The sequence below is a fragment of the Apis laboriosa genome, unplaced genomic scaffold (assembly GCF_014066325.1).
Source record: "Apis laboriosa isolate Shangri-la unplaced genomic scaffold, ASM1406632v1 scaffold13_cov153, whole genome shotgun sequence".
Classification (NCBI taxonomy): Eukaryota; Metazoa; Arthropoda; class Insecta; order Hymenoptera; family Apidae; genus Apis; species Apis laboriosa.
Genome location: NW_025221370.1, coordinates 3,605,136 through 3,633,104, shown reverse-complemented (window position 1 = coordinate 3,633,104; position 27,969 = coordinate 3,605,136). Strand labels below are relative to the sequence as shown.

The 27,969-nt window shown below is 35.8% G+C and overlaps 1 protein-coding gene and 1 long non-coding RNA gene across 11 annotated transcripts; one reads left to right on the top strand and one right to left on the bottom strand.

Annotated features, from left to right (window-relative positions):
* Positions 1–2: 2 nt before the first annotated feature.
* On the top strand, positions 3–27,866 carry LOC122721068 (rho GTPase-activating protein 32). 10 transcript variants are annotated; one of them, XR_006347859.1, is made up of 10 exons: positions 3–379; positions 4,075–4,277; positions 18,957–19,094; positions 19,658–20,062; positions 20,219–20,549; positions 20,643–20,976; positions 21,093–22,014; positions 22,116–24,663; positions 24,761–24,828; positions 26,782–27,866. XR_006347859.1 is itself a non-coding variant. In XM_043948294.1 (9 exons), exons 2-8 carry the CDS (start codon positions 4,209–4,211, stop codon positions 24,654–24,656), a joined length of 4,740 nt encoding a protein of 1,579 aa, XP_043804229.1. In that variant the 5' UTR covers positions 3–379; positions 4,075–4,208; the 3' UTR covers positions 24,657–24,663; positions 26,782–27,866. The 10 variants fall into 10 exon arrangements, 6 of the variants coding, with proteins under 6 accessions (XP_043804229.1, XP_043804231.1, XP_043804226.1 ...); XR_006347858.1 differs by having other exon boundaries at positions 22,116–24,828; XR_006347857.1 differs by having other exon boundaries at positions 22,116–25,659.
* On the bottom strand, positions 8,629–11,380 carry LOC122721069. Its single transcript, XR_006347860.1, has 3 exons — positions 10,559–11,380; positions 10,162–10,249; positions 8,629–9,181 (listed from the first exon to the last, which is right to left on the bottom strand). It is a non-coding gene; the product is annotated as an uncharacterized LOC122721069 (long non-coding RNA).
* Positions 27,867–27,969: the final 103 nt, after the last annotated feature.

Genomic DNA, 27,969 nt, shown 5'->3' with positions numbered 1-27,969 from the left:
AGTGCAGTTGCGCATAACAAGCGTAGTATTCATTCTTCTTCCAGTCAAGACGCGAGGATCAGGTTAGGCAGGTCGGATTGACAGTAGAGAGCGGAAACGGCATTTTGTTGGAACTTGTAAATGAAGGTTAACTTTGTCGCGAACTTAGTGAAGTCTGTGGACAAGATCGAAGGCAATGCCACAGCAAAACTGTCAACAAGATCTCCGTATTGGTTTACAAGTCTCGCGGTGAATTAACCAGGGACAAACATGGCTCGCGTTCCGGCAGACGTGTGTTTTTCTTCGTGGTGAACCTACCTCTTTCTCTCTCGTTCCTTGTCCCTGCCTCTGTTTCGCCAGGCAGGGATTCTCAACTTCGGGAGTGGTAATATTCATGCAAGTACGTAATGCATACACCTATTGTAATGTGCGTATCATACGGCTTAACGTATATTAATATACACACGGTAAGGGAAGAGGAGCTTCCCTCTTGTTAGTATGCAAGTGCCGTTTCGATGCCCCTTACGTGGCCTTATTTGCACTCGTGTACAATCGGCGCGCGAAACGAATCAAAATGACCGTTCTCCTTTTCGCATGATTTTTTTTGGAATATATGCTTAACCTATGTAAGTACGTTTTAATTTTCAACTATTCGCAGTAAAATTATGTGTCCTTGTGTATTTCTCTTACTCTTGTTCATCGTGAATGCGTGTGTGCGTGTAACGGTGCAGTAAATGGCGGAGGATGTAAAAGGGCTTTCCTAGTCTACGATGTGCCAGCAAAGAATTATCGGTATTGTCGTTTCCCTGACATAACCGCCGTTACTTCCCCTCGTTCGTAGTTTCAGGTGAGAGTCGATAATCCAGCTGTTTCTGAACTTTTTATGTGCTACATATTTAATATTTCCTTGTTCTATATTATCGAATTGTATGATGTAAATATATTTTGTATTTTATTTATGTGATCCATTACGACGATGCAATTTCGTATGCGAGGTTCATTGCACTTAACCCTGTATTGCATAGTACCGCATGAGTTGAATTTCCGAAAAACTTTTCGGCGTATTTTATAACCTCAAAATTTAGTAATCATTCTCGTAGATATTTGTTCCAATAATCAACAAGAAAAATTCAGGATGTATAACAAAACTTTATTATGCTATTATTAAATTCAAAAAGATTTTAAATACTATACCATCAAAATAACATTTATTTCTATGTTTATTTTTATTTATCATATGTGTATATTTATCAAAAATTATATTTTAAGATTATATAATCACAATTTTTATATTTTCGTAATCATTTATGGTCAATCATGAAGTATCAATGAAAATATCTTCCAAATTGTCTAAGTGTATACAAATCATAATAATTTTTTGTAAATTCCGATTAAGAGCTGGTATATGCAAGGTATATGAAAGAAACGTGTTGACAAAGTGTAAATGATAGCGAGTTGGCGCGCACGAACGTAAAAATGAGAATTTAGTTACTATATAGGAATTGAAGTGCGTGTAACGCGATAAGGGCTTCTCGTGTGTACGATGCTTAATTAAGTTCTCATTGTATGTATGTTGCACAACCGGAATAAGAGAAAAACAATCCGTGCGGCTTGTAATTAAGCAATGGATGTGGTTGCGCGTGTTGGAACATCACAATGAGAATAACAATACGCAGAAGGCGGGAGAATTCGTGAAAGAAAAAGATTCGAATACATTACATTCACATTCCAGTTGCAATGCGCGCATTGAAGATAGTAACCTTGGCATAGTAAAGTTATCAGAATGGCGTAATCTTCTCCCTATTGAAAAACTCCACCTTGACTTGTCTCTATCAAGCTCGTTAAGCTTTATCAAGCGACATGTCAACGACTTCGTAAAATTTAGTTCGATCGCATAGTTCTCGAGCGCAGTTTGATTATCCATATTACCGCAATATCTTAACTATCGCAATCATGTAAATTGATGTTAAAATTGCAAAGTTATTTTAGAGATGAATATTTTTATAATCGTAAGTTTTTTAATTTTAATTGGTGTAGTTATAATATATTTAATATGAAAATAAAAATATATAATTTTTTTTTAATTATTAAAGATATTATTGTGCTATATTTGATATGTTTTTATTATTATTATTATTATTATTATTATTTTAATAAAGATAATAGGGGACACTTACCAGTTTTGACTTGCACGACACCGAAGCCCAAACACATATGGATCGAATTAACTTCTACGGATTCGAATTTATCGATCAAATTTACTATTAAAGAAACGCGAAAACTTTCTTATGGCTTATACTATACAAAAATTGAATTTTGAAAATTGATTACGATAAATATTACAATCGAGATCATTTTTGCGGGGAATTTTTTTTTTTAAGTGTTTAACTATAAATTCTGTGTCCGTGAATATTTAAGATCTCGATATATGGTAACGGATGTGGCATAGACTTTTTATTTGTGGCTTTGTTACACTTTTATCTTTGTCGTTTCTGCTATACATTCTTCGCCAAAGAAACGAGGGAGAAAAAGAAAAAAGGAAAAAGTAAAAATAAAAAAAGGAAAGAAAGCAACATCAGTTTTGAATACAACCGGATATTCTCTTTAGCACGAAAAACATTATTCCATGAAAGAATATTTATTAATTAGATATTAATTATATATTTTACAAATTTTTGTGTAAAAAGACGATTAATTATTAAAATTATAAAATATTCTAATTTCAATTCAAGTTAAACTTTATTCATTTTACAATTACAATTTCTTAGTACTTAACCTAACTTAGTTGTAACTTTTTAATCTCCTTGAAAAAAATAAAATCTTAATAAAAAAAAAAAAAAAAAAGAAACAAATATCACAATTTAGTATCATGATTACCAAATTTTTATTATACAGTATATATACATATTAAAATCTCACAAAAGCATAAAAAAACAAAAAAAGAGAATAAAATTTTTGCCCGCCTCAAGGAACAATCGATTAGGTTGGCCGTCGATCAGAGTAATACTTTCGCTTGATTAAAGTTCACGACAATTGTTAGATATATCTACATTATATCTACAGATCGTAGGCCGCGGCAAGGCCGTCAGATTTAAAACAGCAAATTCACCTGACCGCCTTCGGTAAACATGGCGTTTTACTCGCGTTCGAAACTTTCATCCGTCTCGTGTTCTCGATTCGTGGATAAGAATCGCCACGGGACCGTACCAACCGTAAAAATTAATTACCAACTCTATTTTCACTTTTCTTTGTTCGTTCGTTCCTTCGAATCTTTCAATCTTCATATTCAAGTCTTTATTTTTTTTTTTTTTTTTCGTTCTTTATGCGATTCGATTTCTTTTCTTTGGATTACGAAAAAGATTACAAATAGATTATGATTGTAACGTAAAAATATGTTATTATACGTATATTATATTATATTATATTATATTTTATGAATTATAAATATAGAAACAGTTAAATTGCTCGTTTATTCAAATGGTCTCGAATGTTATTCGACAGGATATTTAATATTTCACGAGCAATAAATAAATTATTTAATTCATTGCTTCTTTTAACGAGAGAACTTTGAATTATTAGAATTTAATTTAAATGTATAATCCTTCTATATTAAAATACTTATAATATTTCTATGAGTAAAATTTTTAAAAAAGATAATTAATGGAAGTTTCATCTTCTTTAGATATATTCATTCAAAATTCCACAAAATATTTAAAATTCGATAAAATTTGAATCGAGATTCTGAAATAATTACAAAATGGCAAACGAATCTAAATTTTTCCCTTTCATTGTCTTTTTATTATTGAAAGAAATATCTCGCGGATCATTTTTTCTTCGTTCATCAATAATAATTTAATTCTTATTTTGGATCTTTAATGTCTCGCGCGAGAAGAAACACGAGTTAATGTTCGAAGAAGGCGTCGATACGACCCGAGTATAAGTTGATTCGAGTGAAATTTACGAGTATCCACGGTTGTTAGCCGCTATGATATATCCGTATGTACATGTATATATACGCGAGTTTATATTTCGTCCGCTATAATAAACGTATGGCTATAAAGACGTCTGAGTATCCAACGGAAATTGTTTGCGCAGAAGAACGTGAAAGAGGAATAATGGTTCAATCGAGAGGAAAGTAAAATCCTGCCGTCATCCTGGCGCGTGGCAAACCAGGCCAAAGGCCTGGATCCTCATCCTCCTCGTCCTCGTCCACGGAGAGGTTGCAAAGGATGCCAGGACCGGCACAAGAGAGGCCCCGTGCGCAACGACTCACCGATATCGAGCCTCAAACTGCAAAAGTGAGTAAATTAATTTCTTTCCTTATATATCTTATTTTTCGATTATTTTCTTTACGCTGTTAAACGAAAGAGAGAGAGAGAGAGAGAGAGAGAGAGAGAGAGAGAGAGAATGTCGTAAAAATAAAATTATGGGAGCATGCATTAGGTAGTGAAATTTTATAAAAGTATAACGAAATGATTTCCTGGAAAAATGAGTCAGGATTAGATAATAATTATTGTTTCGACGACGATAGAACGGTATATTGCTAAATATTGATTAAAAAGAAACATATAAGAAATAATTGTTTGCGATATATCCGTTGAAATCATAATTTATAATTCGATTATCATAATTCGATCAATCCAATAATTTTCTCAAATAATTAGCAAATTAGCACGATGATTTTTTTCCCTTCTCGATGGAAATTGATCTTCCTTATTATTCTTATGCGATAAAAATTTACTTAGTCACATCTATATTTACTCACAGTTTGCGATTATGTTTGCACGTATGATCGTAAGATCAACTCTTGTTTATAGCGTGGTTATAGCGCGATAACAATCTGAACGTAAGACGTTTTCAGTTTTTTCTCTACAATCGTATATTTATTACCGCTCACGCAGAAAGGTGAGAAACATTTACCTTGATCTTCCTTTCATTCTCGTTTTACATCTCGATGATATCAGACTCAGCTTTCTGTTAATTACACACGCGACCCTCGCTTGGTATAGGTCGGAAACCGCATATCGACGCGTCTTCCGACTCTTACGACTTTAATATTAAATCTTCTTCCTTTTTTTTTTCTTCTTCTTTTCTCTCTCTCTCTCTCTCTCTCTCTCTCTCTCTCTTCAAATTATTTCTTCATTCAGCTTTCTCCCCGATTCCATTTACTTTCTCTTTTTACGGAGGATACAATTTCTTCCAGTCACGATACGCAGAGTGACTCGTTTCAACATCCTCTTTTCAAAGATTTTTTTCCCCCCTTTCGAATACTCGCCATTCGTGAAACGAAATAACAATAACACTCGCAATTTGTCATTTTCGACACGATTCATTTATTTATTATTAAATTACACATACGCGTATTTCGATCTACTTCTAATACGGGTCACTTTTCATCCCTTAGTGAGGTTCGAGGTTGAATCCTGTCTATTACGTTCCTCGTTATTTCCGCTCGTTCTTTACTCGTACGATGATACCACGATACTTTACCATACTCGACGGCCAGGCAGGAAATAGTAGAAATGTTTCATAAAGCTGCTCGATAGCTCCCAATGTGCCAACCAAGCAAATAAAAGCGGTTATTCAACGGAGACAACGGATTTCCAGCTTTCTCTATCATTTTTTACCTTTTTCTTTTTTTCCCCTCTCCTCTTCCATCTCCTTTTCCCCTCGATAGAAGATGGTCTCGCTCAAACTTTTTGGCCTCGTACTAAAGATTCTTCTGCATATTCATGAAATAACGAGAAGATAAAAATTGCGATATAAAAATACCGGTTAAAGCTTATTATATTATAAATTGCATGCAATGTGACAACACCTCATTCTTATAGGCTGTTCCTATTTCATCCAATTTCTTAATTTCTGTACATTTTGTACAATTTCCCCTCTTCTCCTTCGATATCTAGAATCAAAAATATCCCGTGAATTTATCAACACCCTGTGTAAAGTCGGTTCTCCGCGGGAGAATGCGGAAGTTGCTTCTATTTCGCTCCGGTCTCTCTCTCGTTCGTCCATCTCGGTGGCGTGAGAGCAAATCGATAAGAGCTTTTGCCGGCGTGTATACGTAAGTGTAGACGTTATAACACGGGGACGTGCGTAACCAACATCCTCCTCTGGAACACCACCTCGGCGGAAGCCTTCCATTTCCCTGGGCCGAAGCGTTAACCCTTCGACTGGCGACGCAAATTAAGTTGCCTCGCGAGGGAGTGAGAAAAAGAGAAAAAGAAGAGGAATCCATCGGAGATCCCTTCACAGACTTGTCAGCTGTTATTCACACCTAGGCTCCCCTGTGGCTACACCACACAACAGTCTTGTCGTGGAAATAATTAGAAGATTGATCTTACGATAGATTTATCGTTTCGTTGATTTAATCATGCAAATGTATATCTTTTTTTTTTTTTTTCTTTCTTTCTTTTAATGATGTTCGAATAGAAATTTGTGTTTTATCATTTTTGGAAGATTGGAAGATACGGTGTTTACACTTCTTATCGCGTAGAATTTTAATCTTCTTCGATTCTCTAACGTTGAAGTGGTTTTTAAATCATTGATTTAAACATCTTAACGTATATCACATGTATTTCAAGTATTTAGATATCGGGAATGGAATAAAAATTCACGTGAAATTCGAGAAAATAAAATAGTTTTTCCATCGTATCGTATCTGTTCTACGATAAGATCGGATTTATTATTATAAAAAAATTTCTTCGTGGAGGAATTATCGGAGACGCATGGTGCGTGATTCATTGAAAATTCGTCTCTGAATGAAAGATAAAGTGAAGATCGGAGAAAGATCGGAGAAAGATGATGAGTCACGGTGAAAGCGATCGGATTTTTAATCAAAATTCGTCTATTCGTGTGGTGGTAATTTGCCAGTTGTAAAATTGTCAACCGTGGCGAAAGAGCGAAACGCGTAGAAAAGTTTAATGATTAAAACGACTGTTAAATTGGAATTTAATTCGACTTGACGTTAAATCACACTTTTTCGCTCGTTAACCGATAAATTTTTCTTTCTTTTTTTTTTTTTTTTTTTTTTATTGCTCGAGCGTACGTATTGACGCGTAAAGAAAGAAAAGCAAAGGAAACAATAAATAACACGTTATTTTTACCATCTTAAATTGCAGTAGAAAAATTAAAATTATATTCGAAATATAAACGAATGAATTTAATTGTGAAGATTATTATTTATATTCTTATACCATTTGTGTAAACTAAATGTTAATAGAATTTAGCGCAAATTTATTTTATTTAATTGACCGCCAATTATTTAACCAACGACCGTTCCACATGGTACGCCTTGATAAAATTAATTTACCAGAGAGTTAAGCTGTGGAACGCGTTCATCTGCTCTGTACACTCGGTGTTTTCTTTTGCAGACGTTCTTTTTTTCTTTCTTTCTCTCTTCCTTTCTTTCTTCCTTCTTTTTTCTTTTTTTCTCTTTTTCCTCTTCATCAACGACCGCTTCTCTATCCGGACGAATACATACATATGTCGGCTGGTTTCTTGCTGCCTCGATGCTGAAACTCCTCTGCATACTTGTTATTTTAACGGGAGCCAGAGGCTGGCTACGTTTCAACCAAGTTCACGCGTTTGCATCGAATGTGCGCGACACGCGGTTCTATTAATTAAACCTTATTATATCCGTTAAAAACCTTGTTTCATTATGTTTATGAATCGAATGGAATGAGATCTAATTTAATTAATAATAATAACGTATAATATTAATTAATAATAATAATAATAATTAATAAAAATAAATAAACAAGTCAATGAAACGAGTGTAATTTTTCGATTATTTAGAGGAGATAGGAATATAAGATTTTTCATATAAGATTAAAACTTAAGTAAAACGACGAGATGTTGTTTATTAGTATGTTTTTTTGGTCAATTGAATTTCTCGTTTTCTCGTCGCGTGGAAAAATTTTTACGTTTTATTTTTATATACGTGTATCTTTATTCGAAATTTTTCGCATAGTTCAACATTTGATTTCAATGGTTTTCCAAATAATAAAATTTCGTACGACCGTGGAAAATCTCTGAATCGATGATATTATAATTATAATGTAATGACAACGAGAGATAAAATTTCGAAATTGATAATAATTAAGAGACACTTGAAATTTTTTAATCAATAACAAGATAACGTGTCGATCACTCGTTCGTATGCCAACGACGAAGTTGAAGAAAGGAAAAGTTGCATGGACGTTCTCTAATAAGGAATACGGTATTCGTTGGACTAGTTTTTCCTTATAGCTAATCGTGTTACGTATCTTCGTCAATGACGTAGTAGGGGCAAAGTCTCCCTTCTCTGTAACGTTTCCTTTTTTGTTCGTCACCTGTCTTCTGTCGCCACATCTTTTTCTCTTCTCTGGCAAGAAATGATAAAAACAAATAAACGGAGGAGAATTGAATATGCAAAAGGAGCGCAAAAAACTCTAATTTCAACTCACCCGATTTACAAGTTGAAAAAAAAAGAGTTGATCCATAAATGCAATTATCTTCAATTTATTATTTATTTACGTAAAACAAAAAGATAATTGAGAGCGTAAAATAAAACTTGAATGTTTCTTCTTCTAATTCTAAATCATTCGAAACTTATAAATTATTCAGGATAAGTAAAGTAAAAATTTATCACAACTTCTTCACGAATTTTTTCCAAAGGTTTTTTCAAAGTTTGATTAATGAAAATTCACAGAAGAGACGGTTCAACGATTAATTTTATTTCCTTACGAATTTTTCCGATCCATTTCAATTCTTCGAATTTGTGTTACGTCAAATTAATCGCAATTCGATCGCAATGCGAATCGAAGAGGGCGAAGAAGAATCGTGGACTCTTTCTCCAACTAATCTAACCCTAGTTGGATCGATTAATGGAATGATTGACGATCCTTTTCATCGAAACGGATCCACGGCAATAGAATTATTTTACAACGGGGATATTCCCCCATTGTCAGAGTAGCACGCGCGCGTGCACACGTTCGTGTTTATTCCGCTTTGGTTGGTCGTTGTTAGTAACAACGAGTAAAATATATTGGCGGGGATGGGTTTTCACGCTTGACAGGATATTCCAATCGTTCGCGGTGATCGGAAGAGAAGAAGAGTAGACGTAAATAATGGTGTGCGAAATTTTATGTTCGAACCAGAAATAGAACTTTTCTTGCGAGATCTTGGATCTGGTGAACCAGCATTCTGGTTGGTCTAAAAGCTGAAAGAAGATAAAAAAGATATATTGTTTGGAGGGAAAGAAGAGTTCGAGTCGAGTTGAAATAAAAAAATCGATTTTTCATGGATTTTTTTACGTTTCGATTAAAATGAATTCATCCAGAAGATGTAAAAAATAATTAACGGAGTCGAAATTTCGTCGCAATTATTTTTTTTTTTTTTTTTCCAAATAAATTTATCGAGGATGATAGTTTTTTTTTCTTCTTTTTGAAAAATATAATATTTGCACACACACGTGATGTACAAGGTTAAACAAGCATAAAGATGCCAGTTGAGATTTATTTATTTATTAAGTTACAAGGATATTAGAAATGAGATAGACCAGAGACAGCTCTATTTCCATCCTCATCTAATGCAAATTTAGAATCGAAAATTGTTTCATGAATATGAACTAACACTGCATTCTTTTTCCTCTTTTTTTTCAACTTTAACGTTGATTAGAATTAATATTACAGCCTCATGAATATATAATCACGCACAATAATTAAATATTCTATTCAAAAAGCAATTAATCATTTCGAAAATATCTGCTTTTTAATAATAATAATAATAATAATAAATGGAATTGACTGGTTTCATCATCACTTTTTGAATGTTAAAATTCACATTTACTGAAAAATGATCGATGTATCCGGATACTTGTAGGTTCAGCTTCCACGTATTTTTAGATTTTCGTTGATCATAAATCGTAAATCACGATTCCCTCCTCGAAATTAAAAACGAGGGGAGGGGAGGGAGAGAGAGAGGGGAGGGAGAGAGAGAGAGAGAGAGAGAGAGAGAGAGAGAGAGAATTTCAAGGTTCCACGAAGCGGAGTTGAAGCGAGATGAAGTTTGCCAAGGAAGGAGGGAGAAGAGGGAGAAGAGGAGGGGGAGAGGCGTGTTCGGTATAAGCAAACAGAAACTTTGTGCAAAGGGTGCAAAATGCGAAGCTCGGCCAGTTGTTGAACGCAACTGGAAACTTACGTCGGTTTATCGCCAATCTCTTGGATTGTTTCGAGAAACGACGACGAGTCCTTGCTCCATCCTTGGCCAATCGAATCTTTTCTTTTTCCTGAGAAGCGAGGAAAACAAGAATAGTATACGCAGAATTGGAAAGAAAGATACGATCTCGAGGGTGACTTTCACCCTTATTACCCATTACGCATTCGTAAAATGTCTGTCACTGTGATGTGCGATAAAACCATAAAGGGGATGAATTTTGAAAAAAAAATACGCGAGGTAATTACGCGTGTAAAATCAATTTTTGAATATATTTATTCATCTTAGAAATATTAGTTTCTGAGAAACTAAGGGTAACAGTCGGTCAGTTGATGATATCTGTCTATACGTAATACGATTTCGATGCGTGAATATTATTTACCTCGTGTCATGCATTTATTCGTGTCATCGCGTTATAAAACGGAAGAGGATGGAAACGACTCTGTGGATACGACTCTTTGCCGGAGCATGGAATGCAGACAAAAGGGTGGCCTTTGAATTCCTACGATCAAAGAAAGAGGCTAGTCCTTGTTCAGGATTATTGATTCGAAAGCACGGGGACGAGAAAAGGAGGAAGGGAGGGAAAGGAAAAAAGAAAAAAAAAAAAAGAAGGAAGGAAGGAAGAAAGAGAGAGAGGAGGGAGGGAAGAGAGAGAGAGGAGGCATGATCATATAGTTTTTTCCGAGACGTCGTTCTAACGAAGATGGGCGCGGTTCGAGGCGCATTTCGACGCAGCTTTCGCAGATTGAATCCTAGCACTTAGGCCATGTGACTCATCACTTGGTCGGATAGGGTTTCTCGCGGAATCCCGAAAGCATCCTTCTGACGCGACGAAATTACACGTGGAATACTTCCATTCCACTCCGCTTCCATTCTTCTTCCCATCTCTTTGATTGGAAAAGATATTTAATGAAAAATAATCGTGTATTCAAAAGGAAAAAAAAAAGAAGAAAGAAAGAAAGAAAAAAAGAAAAGCGAAAGAAGATTCTCATTGATCCCATTATTGAAATTAATTTCTCTAAATTTTGTTTGCTCGTTCATTTTGATCATTGAGAATTTTCTCTTCTACTCGTCCCTGAACGTGTACACGGAGAACCGTTCTACCGTATCGATATTAATGCGTTTATTCGAGATAAGTAGGTGCAAATCGAATGGATAATGAAGTGTAAAAATATGTAACGAGGGAATCGGGATCGAGAAAAAGATTGGATCGTGTTCTTTTTTTTCACCTTTTAGATGTCGTATCCGAGTCCTAATTTTCATATCCCGAATTCCTTCGCGCCGCCGGCACCGCCCTAGTTTAATTCCCCAAGGTTGGCATTATTATTGTTTGATTGGATGTGTTACTCGAACGACCCACTTTTTGCTCGAAACTATTATTTCCATCAGGCGTTATTGTAAGCCCTTGTGAAAAAGGCGGAAGGCAGTTGCCTTTTAGCATTAACGATGATACACACAATGTACGTACACCTCTTTCCTTTTAGCATTGGCGAACTTACTTTTACGGCACGGTACGATTGACGTACGACGCGATATCTGTTTTCGAAATGATTTTCGAAATTGGGATCGATTAGAGATTATCGTTTGTTCACGTACGATAAAATATCGAAAATTTAAGTTAATTTAATCTTCCGTGTTAATTTCGAAAGATATTATATTTTCGTAAATTCTAACCTCAAAACTTCTAACAGTTTTCTTTCTTGATGATCGAGTGTTCGAATGCCAATCATATTGCTTCGTATAGTCACGTGATCATGTAAAGGAGCAATAGTAATTTTGTTCGTAACTTTTCGATTTTTATCGAAAACTTCATAAGCTTTTCAATTTATAAAACGAATCATCGGAAATCGAAGTTATAAATCTATTCCAATCAAAAAAAGTGAAATATTTAGATTGAAGTTACGTTAAATATTAGATATCGCTGTAAAAGTGAGATATTTTAGAGATATTAGGAAGCGCTGTATCGATGAATAATCGAGTTCCATTAAGTTCGAATTACAAAGTTGAGCAAGCTCCCGACCCAATTTATGTTCGATCAAGTTTTTATTTCGGACGAAGTTGCGGCACGTATGGGTATCGTCCGGATAGAAAAATAACGTCGTTCATAGGAAATTATCCAATGTTACTTAGTTGCAAATAAGCACTTATGGCAACGCGAGAATAGTCGCATAGTGATGAAAGTAATCGGCTATTCTACGGGCTTAACGTTGCGTGAAGAAAATAGAAAGTTTTCTTGGAAGATGATTTAGAGGAATCATACGCTATTCAAATAATTTGTTATATTATCGTGTGATTTCCTATGATTGGATGAACCGCGTTATAACCCATTATTCGTTACGAAAGTATACATTCTAACTGTGAGCAGCTTTTAAAAGTTTTTAATACGAGAAAATTAACATTTAATCGAGAATTCCTCAGGGATTGTCTCGATAAAAACTCTTCGTAATCATCGATCCACCTTTTCCAATAATTTCCAAAATTACATTACCTTTATACATTCGCTTTACCGCATTGCGTAGCGGTCAAAACACAGATGCAACGAATCAACGAGTGAAATTTCCACCCCTCCACCACGCAACGAATGGTTACCCCTCCGCAGCCAGTTTCGGAGAGGAGCAATGAAAAATCCATTCGTAATCCATTAAATCGTGCGCGCAGCAACGGGATTAGGAGAAGATGGTGCAGGGCGGTTGCTTCGGATCCTTGGCATCCCGGTGTGCGATGCGGAGGCTGGCTGGTGACTCCGTGACCCAATTTCCCCCGTTTCCTCCCCGCTTTCGATTCGTATACGCGTATTCGTATTCCACACGTTCGTCGTCGTGTCCTTCGCCGTTCACCGTGGTATCGTCGCTCTCGGTATCCAGCCAATATTCCTTAATACATTCGACTCGATCGGTATCATCAATATCGTTAGTATCCTTCACCAGTATCGTATCCACCAACGTCGCCACCCTCGTCACCGTCATTTTTACCTCCGTCGGCCCGATCTTCGTCGATTTTCCCTCGACCACCAATATCACCACCACCACAGTATCCAATCACCAGTCATTTTTCCCTCGGCCGGTACCGCCACCCCTTTGGCATATCGGTTGCTATCGCCACCGCGCCGCCAGTATATCCCCGAGGAGAGCGGCATTGCCGCCGTGGCCGCCGCCAGAATCACCGCCGCCGCGTCGACTCGAGTCGGCTCGAGTCGAGCGACGGTGGTGGTATCCGGCGTCGAGCCGCGTCTCGACGTCGTCGTCCGTTCACGCTTGCCCTGGCTCGCGACGCTATGCGTCGCGTCCTTCTCGCCACCTGTGCCAGCTGTTCCACCCGACTCGAGGTAGTTGTCTCGTCTCGTCTCGCCGACCAAATCGCTTCTCCGTTTTCCACGTTCGTCGTCCACTTTCTTCCGTCTGTCAAGCCTAGGATCGCTTTATCCCAAAGTAACGAGTTATACGTATATGTATATATATATTATATGTATACATATATATATACAGACACGCACGCAAGCACGCACACTTTTATGAGGTTCATTTGCTCGAATTGAATTTCCGGATGGAGGAGAGCGGCCGGTAGTGGAGGAAAGGGAGACGTTCGAGACGTCATTGTGCCCGATTTCTATGGATAATCGTCATCGGTAGATTCCTGCAGGATTTCCGATGTGTTTGAGGATCTCGTATCGGTTTATCGAAATTTTCTTGGGCAGCGTTCAGGTAGTGTTTCACAATTCGTTTTCTTACTTCGCTTTCTTCGTTTTTTCCCCCCTTTGTCGTCTCTTACTTTTACCCTCTATTTTTTTATTCTTGTCGTTACTGGTTTTTCAGACTCTTTGTATCTCTTTGCGATCTTGATCAAGTAGACCTTTTCATCGCACGACCCTGTCTCCCCTCCCTCCCTCCTCCTTTTCCCTTCGGCAAAGTGGTTCCAAGGACGAAGTTTTTCTTTTTTTTTTTTTTTTATTAATTTCTTTTGTTTTTTTTTTTTTGATTCGTTCGTTGTTGTTACACGACTCGATTATTCGTCGCGTCGATACGATTCTCGATATTGGTTGCTTGTGCAGACGCGTTTAAATGGACTCGTCCTGTGCGACCGTCCTTGTCACGTTTCTGCCCCATTTCGATTGTCCTGATTCGAACAGATAATCGAATCACGGCAAGTTCACTTCGACTTTCCTCACCCGTTCCCGCATGGCCTAATAATTTTCTCTCTCTGATAGCGTTTCGCTTTCGAACAACGTCCAACCCAGACCTCTTATCCATCCACAGCTCGTCTTTTTTCTTTTTTTTTTTTTCTGGCATCCAATGTCGATCCCAAGTATTATTCGATCCAAGTATTTTTCCAATTACATTACAGCTTGTTGAGAATGTTAGCCCAGTTTCTGAGAACGTTGATAATCCATTACATATGTTACTCGAGTAGATTGTGCATCTTTTATACAGGCATTTCTAGTTTTTACATTTTGTCAATTTTGATCGTTATAAAGACACGGATCTTGTTATATGACATGCATTTTTTAACGTTCTAAATACGGTTCCATTCTCCAAACGTTGTAACGAGCATTTTACCTTGAATGTTCTTTGTACTTGTTCATATTTTTCATGTATTTAGACATTTCTCGCAATTGCGCTCCAACTTTGCAACTTTTTAATAAAGTTTCAAATCTAAAACAATATTTTCATACAATTTCTCTCCTTTCGTAGAATATGTATCCACAATGTTTAAAAAAAAGAGAAAGCCGATCCGATTCCACTAACCCTCTAAAAAAAAAAAAAAAAACTGTCTTCTAATTCCGTTTTCTACGATGATCGAAGATAAAATTTATGCTTCGATTCGCATGGCTACTCCACGATCGATTGTTTCCAACGATAACGTTTTCCAAATAAATTTTCCCGCGGTCCCGCGCTTGGCCGGAATCGGTGACCTCGCACGATTTAACCGCGCATCGATCCCATCCCTACCTAAACTGTCTCCTTTCGTCGCCCCACCCCCGCGAAACCATTTTCAAATTTTCGCGTTCGAGTTTCACTGCCGATCGTTCTTTCTATTCTGCCTTGAAATATACCTCATCACCCGTAGAAAGTAGAAAATTTGGAATTTGGAAAATGGAAGAAGTAACTGTTTTTTTTTCTTTATACGTGTAGAGATTTTAAAATCATCTCCTTGCGTTATACTCTACTTATGAAAGGTGTTAATGTATCAGTGGGAACATGTTTGAGTCGATTTTAAACTTAGAAGCGTAAAAGTTGGCGTGGTATAATAAAATATCGAAATTGCTTATTTTATTAGATTACAAACGTTTTAAATTTGCGCAGAACGAGATCCATCCTCGTTTTCCTTGTTATTAATAAATAAATCGATATTTTTACAATGATAATAAATTTTGCGCTTGTTTTAATAATACTTTTTCTAAGTATCGGATTGGAAAGAATATATCGACACCGTGTATATGAGAAAATAATTTTAATCGCCGTTTCCTTGAACTCTCTTTATCAAATTATTATTACAAAGGATCGCGATTGTTTCGCACCGTCGAGCAGAAGAGATAAATCGTTTATTTATTTATTTATGCGAAAATAAGAAACGTTTGAATACATATATCGTTAGATAATCGTAGATAAAGCTGATTATATCCGGTTACTTGCTCGAATAAAACATGATCTTGCACATTGTACATTAATTTTACTTCGTAGCAAAAATATATATATTCTTTTGTTGAGATAAAATGTTTTAAGAAATGCTAATCTAAAGCGAGCAAGAAAAAGAGAGAGAAAAAAAAAAGAGAAAGAGAGAGAGAGAAAAAAATTAAGACAACGCAGAGAAGGAGAAGGAATTTCGTTCCCTGGTTAATTTCTTTCGCGATTTATCGAAAGAAGATCGGCCAGTGGAAGTAGGAGTATACTTCCAACATTCGTAATGGTTTGCCTCGTGTTGCCAAAAAGTTCGTCGACCTACTAACAGGAAAAGAGAAGCTGCAGCTGTTTCGATATTTCGCGTTAACAAATTCCACGATTCTTTTTTTTTTTTTTTTCCTCCGCGCAATTATCGAAATTTCCATAAGAATATTAAATATTCTTCCTTTTCTTTTCCCTCTCTATATCTTATTATCCCTTATTTTTATCTATATAAATCCCTGTATTTAAAATGATTAAAATGGATTGATACGAGAAGATATATTTTTTTATCGTATATCAATAATATGTGGTTTTCGTGATCAACGGTATTTAATTATTAAATTAAATTATTTCGAGGCGAAGGAACGAGAGAAGGAATATGAGAGGAAATGCGAGACGGTATCGATAGACGACGATAGATGGATCGGAGGATGAGCGTAACCGTTCCCAATTACATAGATTTACGAACGAGGCTCGAAGTCGGATTGGCAACGAGATCAGGTTTAAAGAAGCGTAAAGGAGGAGGTAGCGCGGAACGATCGTTTCCGAGCGATTGCCAGCCTTCCCAGGGAAGGGACGAGTAGAGGAGAACAGTGCTCGCTTATACGTATATAGAGAAGAGGTTTGATGTTTGCCTCGACGTTGCCAAAAAATACAATGACCCAAATAAGACAAGTTGCACTCGTTCGTCGATACTCTCCGCGATCTCTTTCCCTCCTTCTGAAACTGTTCAAGTGCACGAGCCGCGTGCTTCGCGACACGGATACTTGTATTCCATTTGCGGGAAGAGGGAGGGAGGAGTGGGGAGAGAAAAAAGAGGAAAGGTTTGGTTGGGATAAAAGTGTACAGTTTTTTATCTCTTATTGCCAAGGATTTTCTCAACCTCTTTTATCTCTTATTCGACGTCGAAAATGTGGAGCATTTTCGATCGATTTGCAAAAGGATATTCGTGGATATTATGTTAAAGTAATTTTTTGAAAAATCTTTTCGATCAAGGGGAAAATTATTTTGCGATACGATTAGAAAACGTATTTCGATTGAATAATTTTTTTGTCAAGTAATAATAAACAAAATTTTTAATAAACAGACAGAAGAATATTGTTAAAGGGATAAACACATTAATGTATATATTCGTAGGTCAGGATGTTAGTCAGCAACGAGATGTAAGTTCGTTGGACAAACGAAATAATTGATCAGTGCTCTTATAATTGAAAGCCTACTCTATTGCTTCTCTCAACGGTTAAAGAGGAAGTCCCTTGTATCAAGCTGAAAGACTGGACTGACTTCCGATTCTTTTTTTTTTTTTTTTTTTTTTTTTTTTTTTTTAATCTTTCGAAAGCTGTATATATATATATATATATGACTTGATCATGTCATAAATGACGCATTTAAACTTCTTAAGATTTGATTAATTTTATCGAACTATTTTAAGATTGATTTCATCGAAGCGATATTACTTAAAAAGTTGGAATTTGTGGAATTGGAAATCTAATACGATACGGCAATAAGATACAGCGGAAGTTAAATATTTCTTGGGAGGAACGATATCTTTTCGACGTTAAAATTACTTGAAACTTTCGTTGTAATTAAACGTTTAAGAACGTGGAACCTTCTGACCTGTTTTTCAAGGCAAATTCTATACAATGATCGCGTTAATTGCGTCTAACCGTTAAACTCGTAACCGGTTAAAAAAAAGTACCATCATATTGTCGACGAGTTTGAACATTTTAAAACGAAATATTTCGACGATAAAAGCGAAAAAAATTTACGAATTTTTAACGTTCGAAAGAATCGAAAGATTAAGAATCGTAGAAGTTGAACAATTTTAAAATTAAAAGAAAAAAAACTACGTAAGAGTAGAAAAAAAATTCAAAATTTTCACCAAGAAACTCGAACATAGAGAACATTGATATTATATACGCAAGTTTGTCACTTAGAAGGGCAGTGTGCCATACTCGGTTTATCGATTTGGGCCAAATTTGGCGTCTACTTAGGACACACCCTGAACGATGATTTCACCAAAACGATAAACGCTACACGAGCATTTAAACCTAATTTATTACGAAGCGTTCCATTCCTTGGACAAAAATTTGAACGAGATCACCCGATGTCGGTCCTCTCCCCTCGTTAGTTAACGACGTTACGATGATTCATCTTCAACCGTCTTCCTTCAATTGCCTTCACAGACTGCCTTCATATTCTTCTGCTAACGTTAAACGCGATGCAGCGAAACCCGTTTAAACCGTTCGTACATACTTACATAATAAGTTTATTCGAACATAACACTGTTTCACGGTTCTCATTTCTCTCTAGCAACAGCATATTATTTTTGACATTATCCTAAGATAATATTTTGCCACCGCTTTGGCAACGAATCTCGTTTCGCGTTCTTTTAAATTTAGAACGTTCTCTCTCGTACGTAAGATCGCGTTAAAAATATAATTATTTATACATCGCACGTCGATGCGAAACGTTTAATACGAGAAATATTTCAATGAGATTTTATATTTAAAAATTTCTTTTTATATTTCTTACACGTATTATTATGAAATTGGTGTAAATACATTTTTGTAAAAAAATTGAGCAAACGAATAATTTATATAAAATTTTACAATTTATTTTCTTTAAAATATTCGTATATTTTAAGAATGGATTTACTCTACTTTCATAAATACTTTCATAGATATACATTCTGTACATTGATTGGATCGAGAATAGAGTAAATAGATAGATGTTATTTTTTTAACAAGAAATTTTGAGAAACGTTTTTTATATTATTAATATTACTCAAATTATTATTCTGCTTGATCGTAATTATTAATCTTCAACGTGTTGTCAAAGACACGGTTTGATTTGTGATAAAATTGATAGAAAAATCGTAACAATTTTTATTGAACGCAGGGATTAGGATGTAATCGAACGGACGATTTCAGTACACCAATCAGCTCTGGCAGCAACATGAGCAGTATAGCAAGGTTTCCAAAATTGGACGAGTGTGCCCACTTTCATTACGAACATGTTGAACTCAGTTCTTTGGAGGTCAGTTACATTCAAACGATTTTAAACTATTTTTAACCTCGCTTTAATAATTATCATCTTACATACAACAATTAAAAAAAAAAAATACTATAAACCTAAACACTTTCTTTTCTTAATTACAATATCGTTTCTTTTGCCATTATTTTAAATCATCTCTCTTTTTTTTTTTTTTTTAATCTTTCTTAACTTCCTTCCTCTTCTTATTTTCTACAATCTTTTTAACCCTTACGATCACAAGGATTTTTTTTCGAAAATCTTACTAATTTTCATTTCAAAGATTTTTTTTCGAAAATCTTCTTAATATTCATTTCGAAGATTTTTTTTCGAAAATCTTTCTAATGTTCATTTTGAAGATTTTTTTTCGAAAATCTCACTAATTTTCATTTCAAAGATTTTTTTTCGAAAATCTTTCTAATGTTCATTTCGAAGATTTTTTTTTCGAAAACCTTCCTCTAAATCTTTCTAATGTTCATTACGAAATGTTTCCTACGAAAGAAAAAATAATTCTATTAAAAAAAAAAAAAAGAAAAAAAGAAAAAAAATAAAAATCGTCGATTTTCCAGGTTTCGCTTAGCGAGGGTACCAATGATTCAGACAGCTACGCGGTCAGAGTAACATCCGGGGACGCATGCTGGACGTTGCAGCGATCGTACGACAATTTTGTTATGTTCGACAAGCAATTGCATCGGTGCATATTCGACAGGAAGTTTTCTTCCTTAACCAAGCTTCCAGATACACGGCCAAAAAACACCTGTGATATACTGAGGGACTATTTGAACAGGTTCTCCCAGTTAAATCATGAAGGCCTAAATTGCGGTCCTGTGTTAAATTGGTTGCAGCTAGACAATAGGGGAAGAAGAATCCTCGTCCCAGAGTCAGATTCATGCCCCATTAATACTCCTGCAGTAGCCGCGGCTTATGCTGTTAGACCTTACGTAGCTCAGGCGCCGGATGAAATCTCGTTTCAGGTATGACTTTTCCATCTTTTAAAAAGTAATCTAACGTGGCGTCAAAGTGATTTTTTTCAACGAAAAAAAAAAAAAAAGCAAAGAGAGAGAAAGAGAGAGAGAAAGGAAGAAGTTAATTAGTGGATGGATTTAACGAGAAAAATTAATCTATTTCAGGTTGGAGATATGATTTCGGTGATAGATATGCCCCCTCCAGGGGAGAGTACATGGTGGCGTGGGAAGCACGGATTTGCAGTCGGTTTTTTCCCGGCCGAATGTGTGGCTGTGATCGGGGATAAAGTGCCACGGCATCTCACCGTGTCGACGACAGTTAGATCAAAGTTACCCGTGAAACCGGTGCTCAGAAAGCACGGGAAGCTAATCGCCTTTTTCAGATCGTTTATATTGAATAGACCGTCTAGAAGACGATTGAAGCAGTCAGGAATTCTGAAGGAACGTGTATTTGGTTGTGATTTAGGGGAACATCTTTTAAATTCTGGTCAAGATGGTATATATATATATATATATCTATAAATATGTATATATTAATATTAATATTTTAAATTCCAATTGATTTTCTAACGATCCACTATGCTTACAGTGCCTACTGTTTTAACGTGCTGCGCTGAATTCATCGAGAATCATGGCCTGGTGGATGGTATATATCGTCTAAGCGGCGTGACATCGAACATTCAGAGATTACGAAACGCGTTCGACGAGGATCGTGTTCCTGCATTGCATTCCGATGAAAGTATTCTACAAGATATTCATTCTGTCGCTTCGTTGTTGAAAATGTACTTCAGAGAGCTACCGAATCCGCTCTGTACGTACCAGCTTTATTCCACTTTCGTTAGCGCGGTTCAAGCTAGTACCGACGCGGAAAGATTGAGGCGGATGAGGGATACCGTTAGAAAATTACCACCACCGCACTACAGGTAAATTGGGGAAAAAAGGAAAATTTGTTTTCATTCATTTATTTTTCTCTCTATTTGAAAATAAATCTTTAGGAAGATAATAATAGAGAAAATAATCATATAATTTATATTTTCAGAACGTTAGAATATCTCATGCGACATTTAGTGAGAGTCGCAGCTCGAGGAGCGGAGACTGGTATGACGCCGCGTAACGTTGCGATTGTTTGGGCTCCGAATCTCTTAAGATGCAAGGAATTGGAGGTTGGAGGCGTAGCCGCGTTGCAAGGCGTCGGTGTGCAGGCTGTGGTCACGGAATTTTTGGTCTGTTACGCCGAATTGATTTTCGGAGACGGCCCAGTCGGAAGGCCGAAATCATTGGCCATTACAACACCGGCGAGATTGCTTAGTTTGGAAGAGGCTCGAAATCGTAGCCTGAGAGGTGAGCCTGATTACGTGGAAGTGGGCGCTGGTCCAGCCGGGTTACCATTACATTACCATACGGTCATAGAATTACCGCGAAAGAGAAATGGCTCGAAACGTTCACCCTCGTTGAACTGGAGAGCTTTGTTCGGTCGAGGTGGTTTGGGTGCCAGAGGAAAAACAAGACAAGTTGGCACGCCACCTCAAACAGAAACGGTGCCAAGTTCCTTAAACTCCTTACGACGATTAAGACCAGTGAAAAGCGCAGACAGTTTGGATGGTGAGGACAGTTTAGGTCCTCTGCTGGGACCGCCACCAGCTAGACCTTGCGGGCATAGTCGATCAGTTTCGCATGATTCCTATTTCGATCATTTAGCAGACGCACCGAATACCGCGTCGCCGTTGGATTTGTCGGAAATACAGCTTAACTTCGACTTGGAGGAACGAGAAATGCGAATGTTCTCGGAGGAGGAGAGTGGGGGAGTTGCATCGGTGGAAGCATCTCCTCGACGACAAAGAACGGAAGGAACGCAGAATATAGCCGCTACCGGTGGATCCAAGAGGAAGAGATCGCGATTAGAGGAAAGACTGCAATGCGACGTTGAGTTGCGCTTCATTGATAGCCAAAGTCCTGATCAGGTATATGATATCGTGTGTTTTATGTATAATTTTCTTGAATTTTGTTTTTTGTAAAAACGAGTTAAAATCGTTATTAACAAATTTAATATTTTTTTTTACAGGTGATGGTATCTGCAGATATTCATAGCATGGATACTCCATCTCCTTTGCCAACACCAGGGTACCTACCGTTATTATCCGAAGCTTCAACCCCACTCACACCCGCTACACTACATGGAACACCGCATTCTACGTCACCTGTACCAGCTAACAGTCCTAGGATAAGTTTCCGAAGTTTCACTTTACCTTTAGAAATCGATGACGAACAAAGTAACGCGAATAAACTGAACAGAACTAGCGTGTCTTCCGATAAATCATCCGACCCTAGTCATAGGTTATCTGTAAACTTAGAAGGGCAGAGTAATGCTAAATCCTGTGAGAGAATAATGACATACGACAAGCACATAGATTTGTACGATGATAAAGAGCCTTCCAAGACTCAAAAGACTTCGAAGGAAACAAACTTAGTTGTATCAGATGTAGTCGACCAAGAAATGATGCCTTGCGAGAGGCTAATGTCTCATCCTAGCGAGATAGATTCTAGTAAAGTAACAACGTCTATTTGTAAGGATATAGAAAATAGATCAAGCTCGTGTCCCGTTGAAGATAATAAATCTCGTAGCGGGGACACCAGAGATACGTTGGACGTGCGAAAACACGATGTACCGATGAACAAATCGATCGTTTCGCAAAACGACGATGCTGCTATGGCGGGAAATTCAAACGCACATAGGAACGAATTACCAGGACTGCCATTATCCAGCGCAACAGATCTCGATTCTCCGATGTCATGCGAACAAACGATTGAGGATTTGCCTGATTCCGGTTTTGTGATTTGTGATAACTCCGACAAGATATTTACAAACACAGAAACATCACAGATGATATCCAACACTAACGATTCTGGTGAGTGGGTGATAGTAGAGACAACCGGTTCGATTACGACACCTACGAGCGAATCAAGTAGCTCTAAGGATCCTTTAGAAGGCACCGTGAATAATGCGATTGCAACGGATGCACCGCAACTAAGATCAATATCGGAAAATGTTTCCAGAACTTCTTTGGATCTCACTATGGGTTCAACTGTGGATACTGATACGTCTTGCATCGGCGTCAGTGACTTGACTGAAAGTCCCGTTCTTCCTCAGGAAACGGCTGAAATGACATTCGACGTTGCTGATAATAGAGAACTCGAGGAACATGATGTTAACACGGTACAAAGAACTTCTAGAGTTTTCGATGATCAAACAAATTTTGGAGTGGTTGATTCTGGGAATAATTTTTCAAATATCGTACATTCGCCTGTACAAGATCAAGATAATGGAAATCAGAAGATACGTACCGTTAGTATGGCAGATATTCATTTAAATCAAAAATCTAATGAAATGGAGCATGAAAACAACGCTTGTTACACGCAATTAGATAACACTAAAACGTTCAATAGAAATGAGAATCCAGTGAAGGAACAGATTCTCGTAGAAGAAGAAACTTTTGGAAATTCTCAACGATCCTCAAAAAGTCTCGATTTTCAACAACAAGAAATTCGACGTTCCTTGCAGTTACATCAGAAACCGCAATTTCAGGCAAGTGATCGCTGCTCGTTCCCCAATCAATCAAAGAAGAGTCAAAATCTTGATTTATCTTTAACTAATGTCGATAACAACAAGCAACGTTGTCAAAATCAAAAATCAGAAAAGTGCCAAAGTTTTGAATATGTTTCGCCAAAGGAATCGACTCAGAACAGTCAACAGCACAAACAATTTTCCTCGCGTGCTGAAGAATCATTGAAATGCAATAACGTGAAGAACAGCCAATTACAAGAGCACATTGAAGTGGTAATACCATCAGAGAATGCGGCAGAACCTAGTGAGATAGCTCATCCTCCAGAAGGTGCATCCGAGACAACATCCTTAAACTCATCGTGTACTTTTTCAAATACATCTTCTCCAGTGGATGATTCTATCGTTCTTCGAGACACGGCTGCTATACTTCAAGAATTAGCATTGCAAAGGTTATCTGGAGGTATTGTGGGAGATTTATCCGTCCCACCAAGAAGAAGATACGAAGCGGAAAGTAACAAGGATCGAAGAAGCTTTGATTCTGAAATCGGTAGGGAAATTGTACGTGAGCGAAAAATGAAGCAAGAATTGGATTCTGCTCGGGGAAAGTCGGAAGAACCACCGGTAAATAATACTCAACACTTGCCACCATGTTTGAGAGCTCGTCACGCGAGGGCGACACGAGCATCGCTCAGTCGATCTTTAGACGAAGCAAAATTCAATAAGATGACGGAGGAAGCATCTTTACCAGTAAAACAGGTTACAGAGGACGTGCAGCACAGTTCTACGCCTAATGTTGGAACAGGTTCGAACGCTACGTCGAGTAGTTCTGATAAAACGCATTTAAAGAATCTTGGGTTAGATCTTGGCGATCCTCAGTGTAGAGAAAGGATAGAAAAGTACAAAGAAGAAAGGAGGACATTCTTAAGGGATAAATACAGATCGGAAAGCTTTCGAGGAATGTTATCGAAGACGGAAGATGATGGGGAACAAGCGCTTTTGGCTAGGTTAAAGCAGAGAGCTTCTAGACCCTCCCTTCATTGATATTAAAGTAATATTTATGGAAATGTTCTGTCAAGTTTTTCCTGCGTTGAATAAACGGCTCTGCAATCGCGTCGCATGATGAACTATGATATATACTATTCCAGTGATCTATTCGTTGTACCGATCATCGCATTTAACCCTTTGTTCTCAACGACGTTCAAATTTTATTGAGGTATGTTTATTTCTTTTTGTTTTTTTTTTTTTATTATTATTATTTTTCTTTTACATTCGAATGTTAGATATAAAAACGTGTATTTTTTTCGTTTGAATAATTTCATATGATATTAAAAAAAATGGATATCAGTATTTTACGATATTTATCGAAAATGATAGTTAATCGACTTATATCGACTTGTATCAACTAAATCGATTTATATCGACTAAATCGATTTGTATCGACTATCGTAATTTTAAATGGAAGACATATTGATTCTAACGTCCAATTTCAAGAAACATACGTACGATTGATTTTTTAAGTGATTAAAAACTTTTTGCTGTTTTTCCTTTTTTTTTTTAAGTATTTAATTAATATTTTATTTAATATTTATCTTTTTCTGCGTGTTAGATTAATCGAGTACAAAGGATTAAAGTGTGAAACTCAATAAAGTTAAATTAAAGATGAGTGGTATAACGAAAAAAGAAAAAGATGGTCTGATGATTGATGCTTTTAGAAAGAAAATCGATGGAAAATGTTCGGTTTTTTATCGCTGTTGTTAACAGAACAGTTCGATGATATAAACTGTATCTTTTAATTTATTATATAAACGATATTATACATAAATATTATTAGATTATTTCTGTTATTGTTACGAGTCGTGTAAGAAATCAATTTTTGTCATTATTGTTATCGTTCCCAAAGATGTCCCATTTTATTAATGCTTTTCGCGCTGTTCTGTTAATCGACCATTAATTTAATCGATATGTACCAGAGTGTATTGGGTTCGTGGACTGATTTGTTGTCGACCCTTTGCACACGAAACTGCATTTTTTAACGTGAGTTGAAGTAAGTATGTAAGCTTGTTTGATAAATTTTACGCAAAGTTAAATGTTTTCACGTACGAATTTATATATAAATACTCCTCTTGTGATGGTTGAATTAGAAATCTTCGAATAATTATATGTTCGTAACGCGTAGTGCTTTATAAATACATGTTTTCTCATATTTTATTGTCGTCCTGTTTGTTTGAGAAAAATAACGAAAAAAGATGACAAAAAAGAAAAAAATAAAAAAAAGACCAAAAAAAAAGAGAGAAAGAAAAAACAAGAAAAATGACCAAATTAATGAATTCTATTAATACATATATAAAAAATATTTGAAATATTCGTTCTGTTTAGATTTAAAGTACGGGTGCAAAGGGATTAATATTTTTTAAGTGAAAGCGTATGTGTCTTCGTATCGATTAATGTAATCGAGTTATAAGATATAATCGAAACGCTTCCCTTTTTTTTTTTTTTTTTATGAATTTTGTTGTTGCTCATTGATCTAAATATTTTTATACGGTATTGCATTTTAACGAAAGGAAAGTTTGTTCGTTATAATAATCGGAAGTGTGTGTTAAGTATCCTAGCATTTTATCACTTCCTTTTTTTTCTTTTTTTTTTTCTTGTTTCGAATATTGTTCGAATTTTTTCCCTCTTTTAAAATTAATATTGTTAATTTTTTTATTTTATTATTATTTTTTCATTTTTACGTTTTACGTGTTCGTTTTCACGCCAATCGCTTATCACGTGTAAAAGAAATAGCACGTAGTTACAGATTTTATAAAATATGTTACACCCTATTAGTGTTATATCGATGTCGAGAATATGAAATTAGAATATTCGTTGATATTCGTGTTCAATTTTATGTTAAGAGCTCTGGTACATTTGATGGATTTTTGTTCATACTTTATTGAAAGTTAACAAAAAATTTTTTCTTTCTATACATATTATACATAAATATACGAAAAAAAAAAAAATAATTGAAATTACTATATTAAATTAAGTATTCTATGCACACGTTGATATATTTTCTTTTTTTTTTTTTTGCCATGGACTGGTCCATGGCTTTGTAACACCTCTTTTGTATATTCTTAATTACTATTATTTAATCAATACATGTAATATATTAATTTATACTTTTTAGTTTGTGCATTCGATGTAAAGAAGAGCCTAACTTGAAATCAAGATTACTAGAGGACCGAATATTTTTTTAAGGATAACATTGAAAAATTTTATCTCTTAAATAGGAAAGTATAATTTATTAAACTGATAGAGTTTTATAAATTGCATCACGTACAATATCCTTTAGTTTATATTTCCTTTTGCATTTACTTCTTTTTTTTCTTTCATTTTTTTCATCATAATTTTTACCATTTTTTTTAGGAATTGCCGTTCTTGCAAATGATGATCTATTATGGATTTACACTTTTTATTCTCAGTGTTCGCATTTATCTTTGATTAGCAGTTTTATCATATTTTTCTTCTCTCGAATAACTTGTATTATTACTATAATTTACTATTTAAGAATTTAGCATTTATTAAGATTTATTTACAAACTGAAAAGTATCCAGTCATATCGTAGACCGGATGTAGAAACGTTGGAAGATCGTTAAGTCTTTTTTCTGAAGTCACACGATCATGGTTCCCTCTTTTTCCAACAAATAAGGATAATCCAAACACCAGAATAAATTGTCTCTCTTAGACATTACGATAATAATTTATAATAATTCATCCAACATCATCGTCATGAATCAATGAATTTAGTAACAAATCTATAGAAGTCACAAGTCATCTTTTTAATATTTCGATCTCTGCCCGAATCAAAATAGTCTCGGGGAATCATCAATTTGTGATCCTGAAAATGCTCAAAAAAAGAGGAAAGAAAATATTCATTAGCAAAAGAACGTTCAAATATGGATATCAACAGAACCTTTTTTAATACAATTAACATTGCACGCGTAATACGCGTTGTGTTCCAAGATAAATCGACCCTCATGCGACCCGAATATTTTATGTATTTTTTTATGCTACATGTAAAGTAGTATAAAATGATGTAACACGATTTTTTTGTAAAGCAAACGACAAACCAAGCGACGACCAAGCACACATACTCGAAATCATCGAGATACATACTTAAATCCATTAGTTAACGATTTGTATTTGAATGTTTATGAAAAAAGAAAAAGAGAAAAAAAAAAAGAAGAAAAAAGAAAGATTAATACTATATAAGGAGAAAATTTAAAGAGTACTTGTGAAAGGATGAAGGATATTTTTTTCTTGTTTATTTTTTTTTTAATTGTTATTTTTTTATTAGATTTTTTTTTTTTTTTAC

Excerpts from the sequence above, each read along its gene's own strand:
- LOC122721068 (XM_043948294.1), top strand. The coding sequence starts at position 4,209 with ATGCCAGGACCGGCACAAGAGAGGCCCCGTGCGCAACGACTCACCGAT. Across the intron at positions 19,095-19,657 it reads TTGAACTCAGTTCTTTGGAG|GTTTCGCTTAGCGAGGGTAC; the intron begins GTCAGTTACATT and ends TCGATTTTCCAG. Across the intron at positions 22,015-22,115 it reads ATAGCCAAAGTCCTGATCAG|GTGATGGTATCTGCAGATAT; the intron begins GTATATGATATC and ends TTTTTTTTACAG.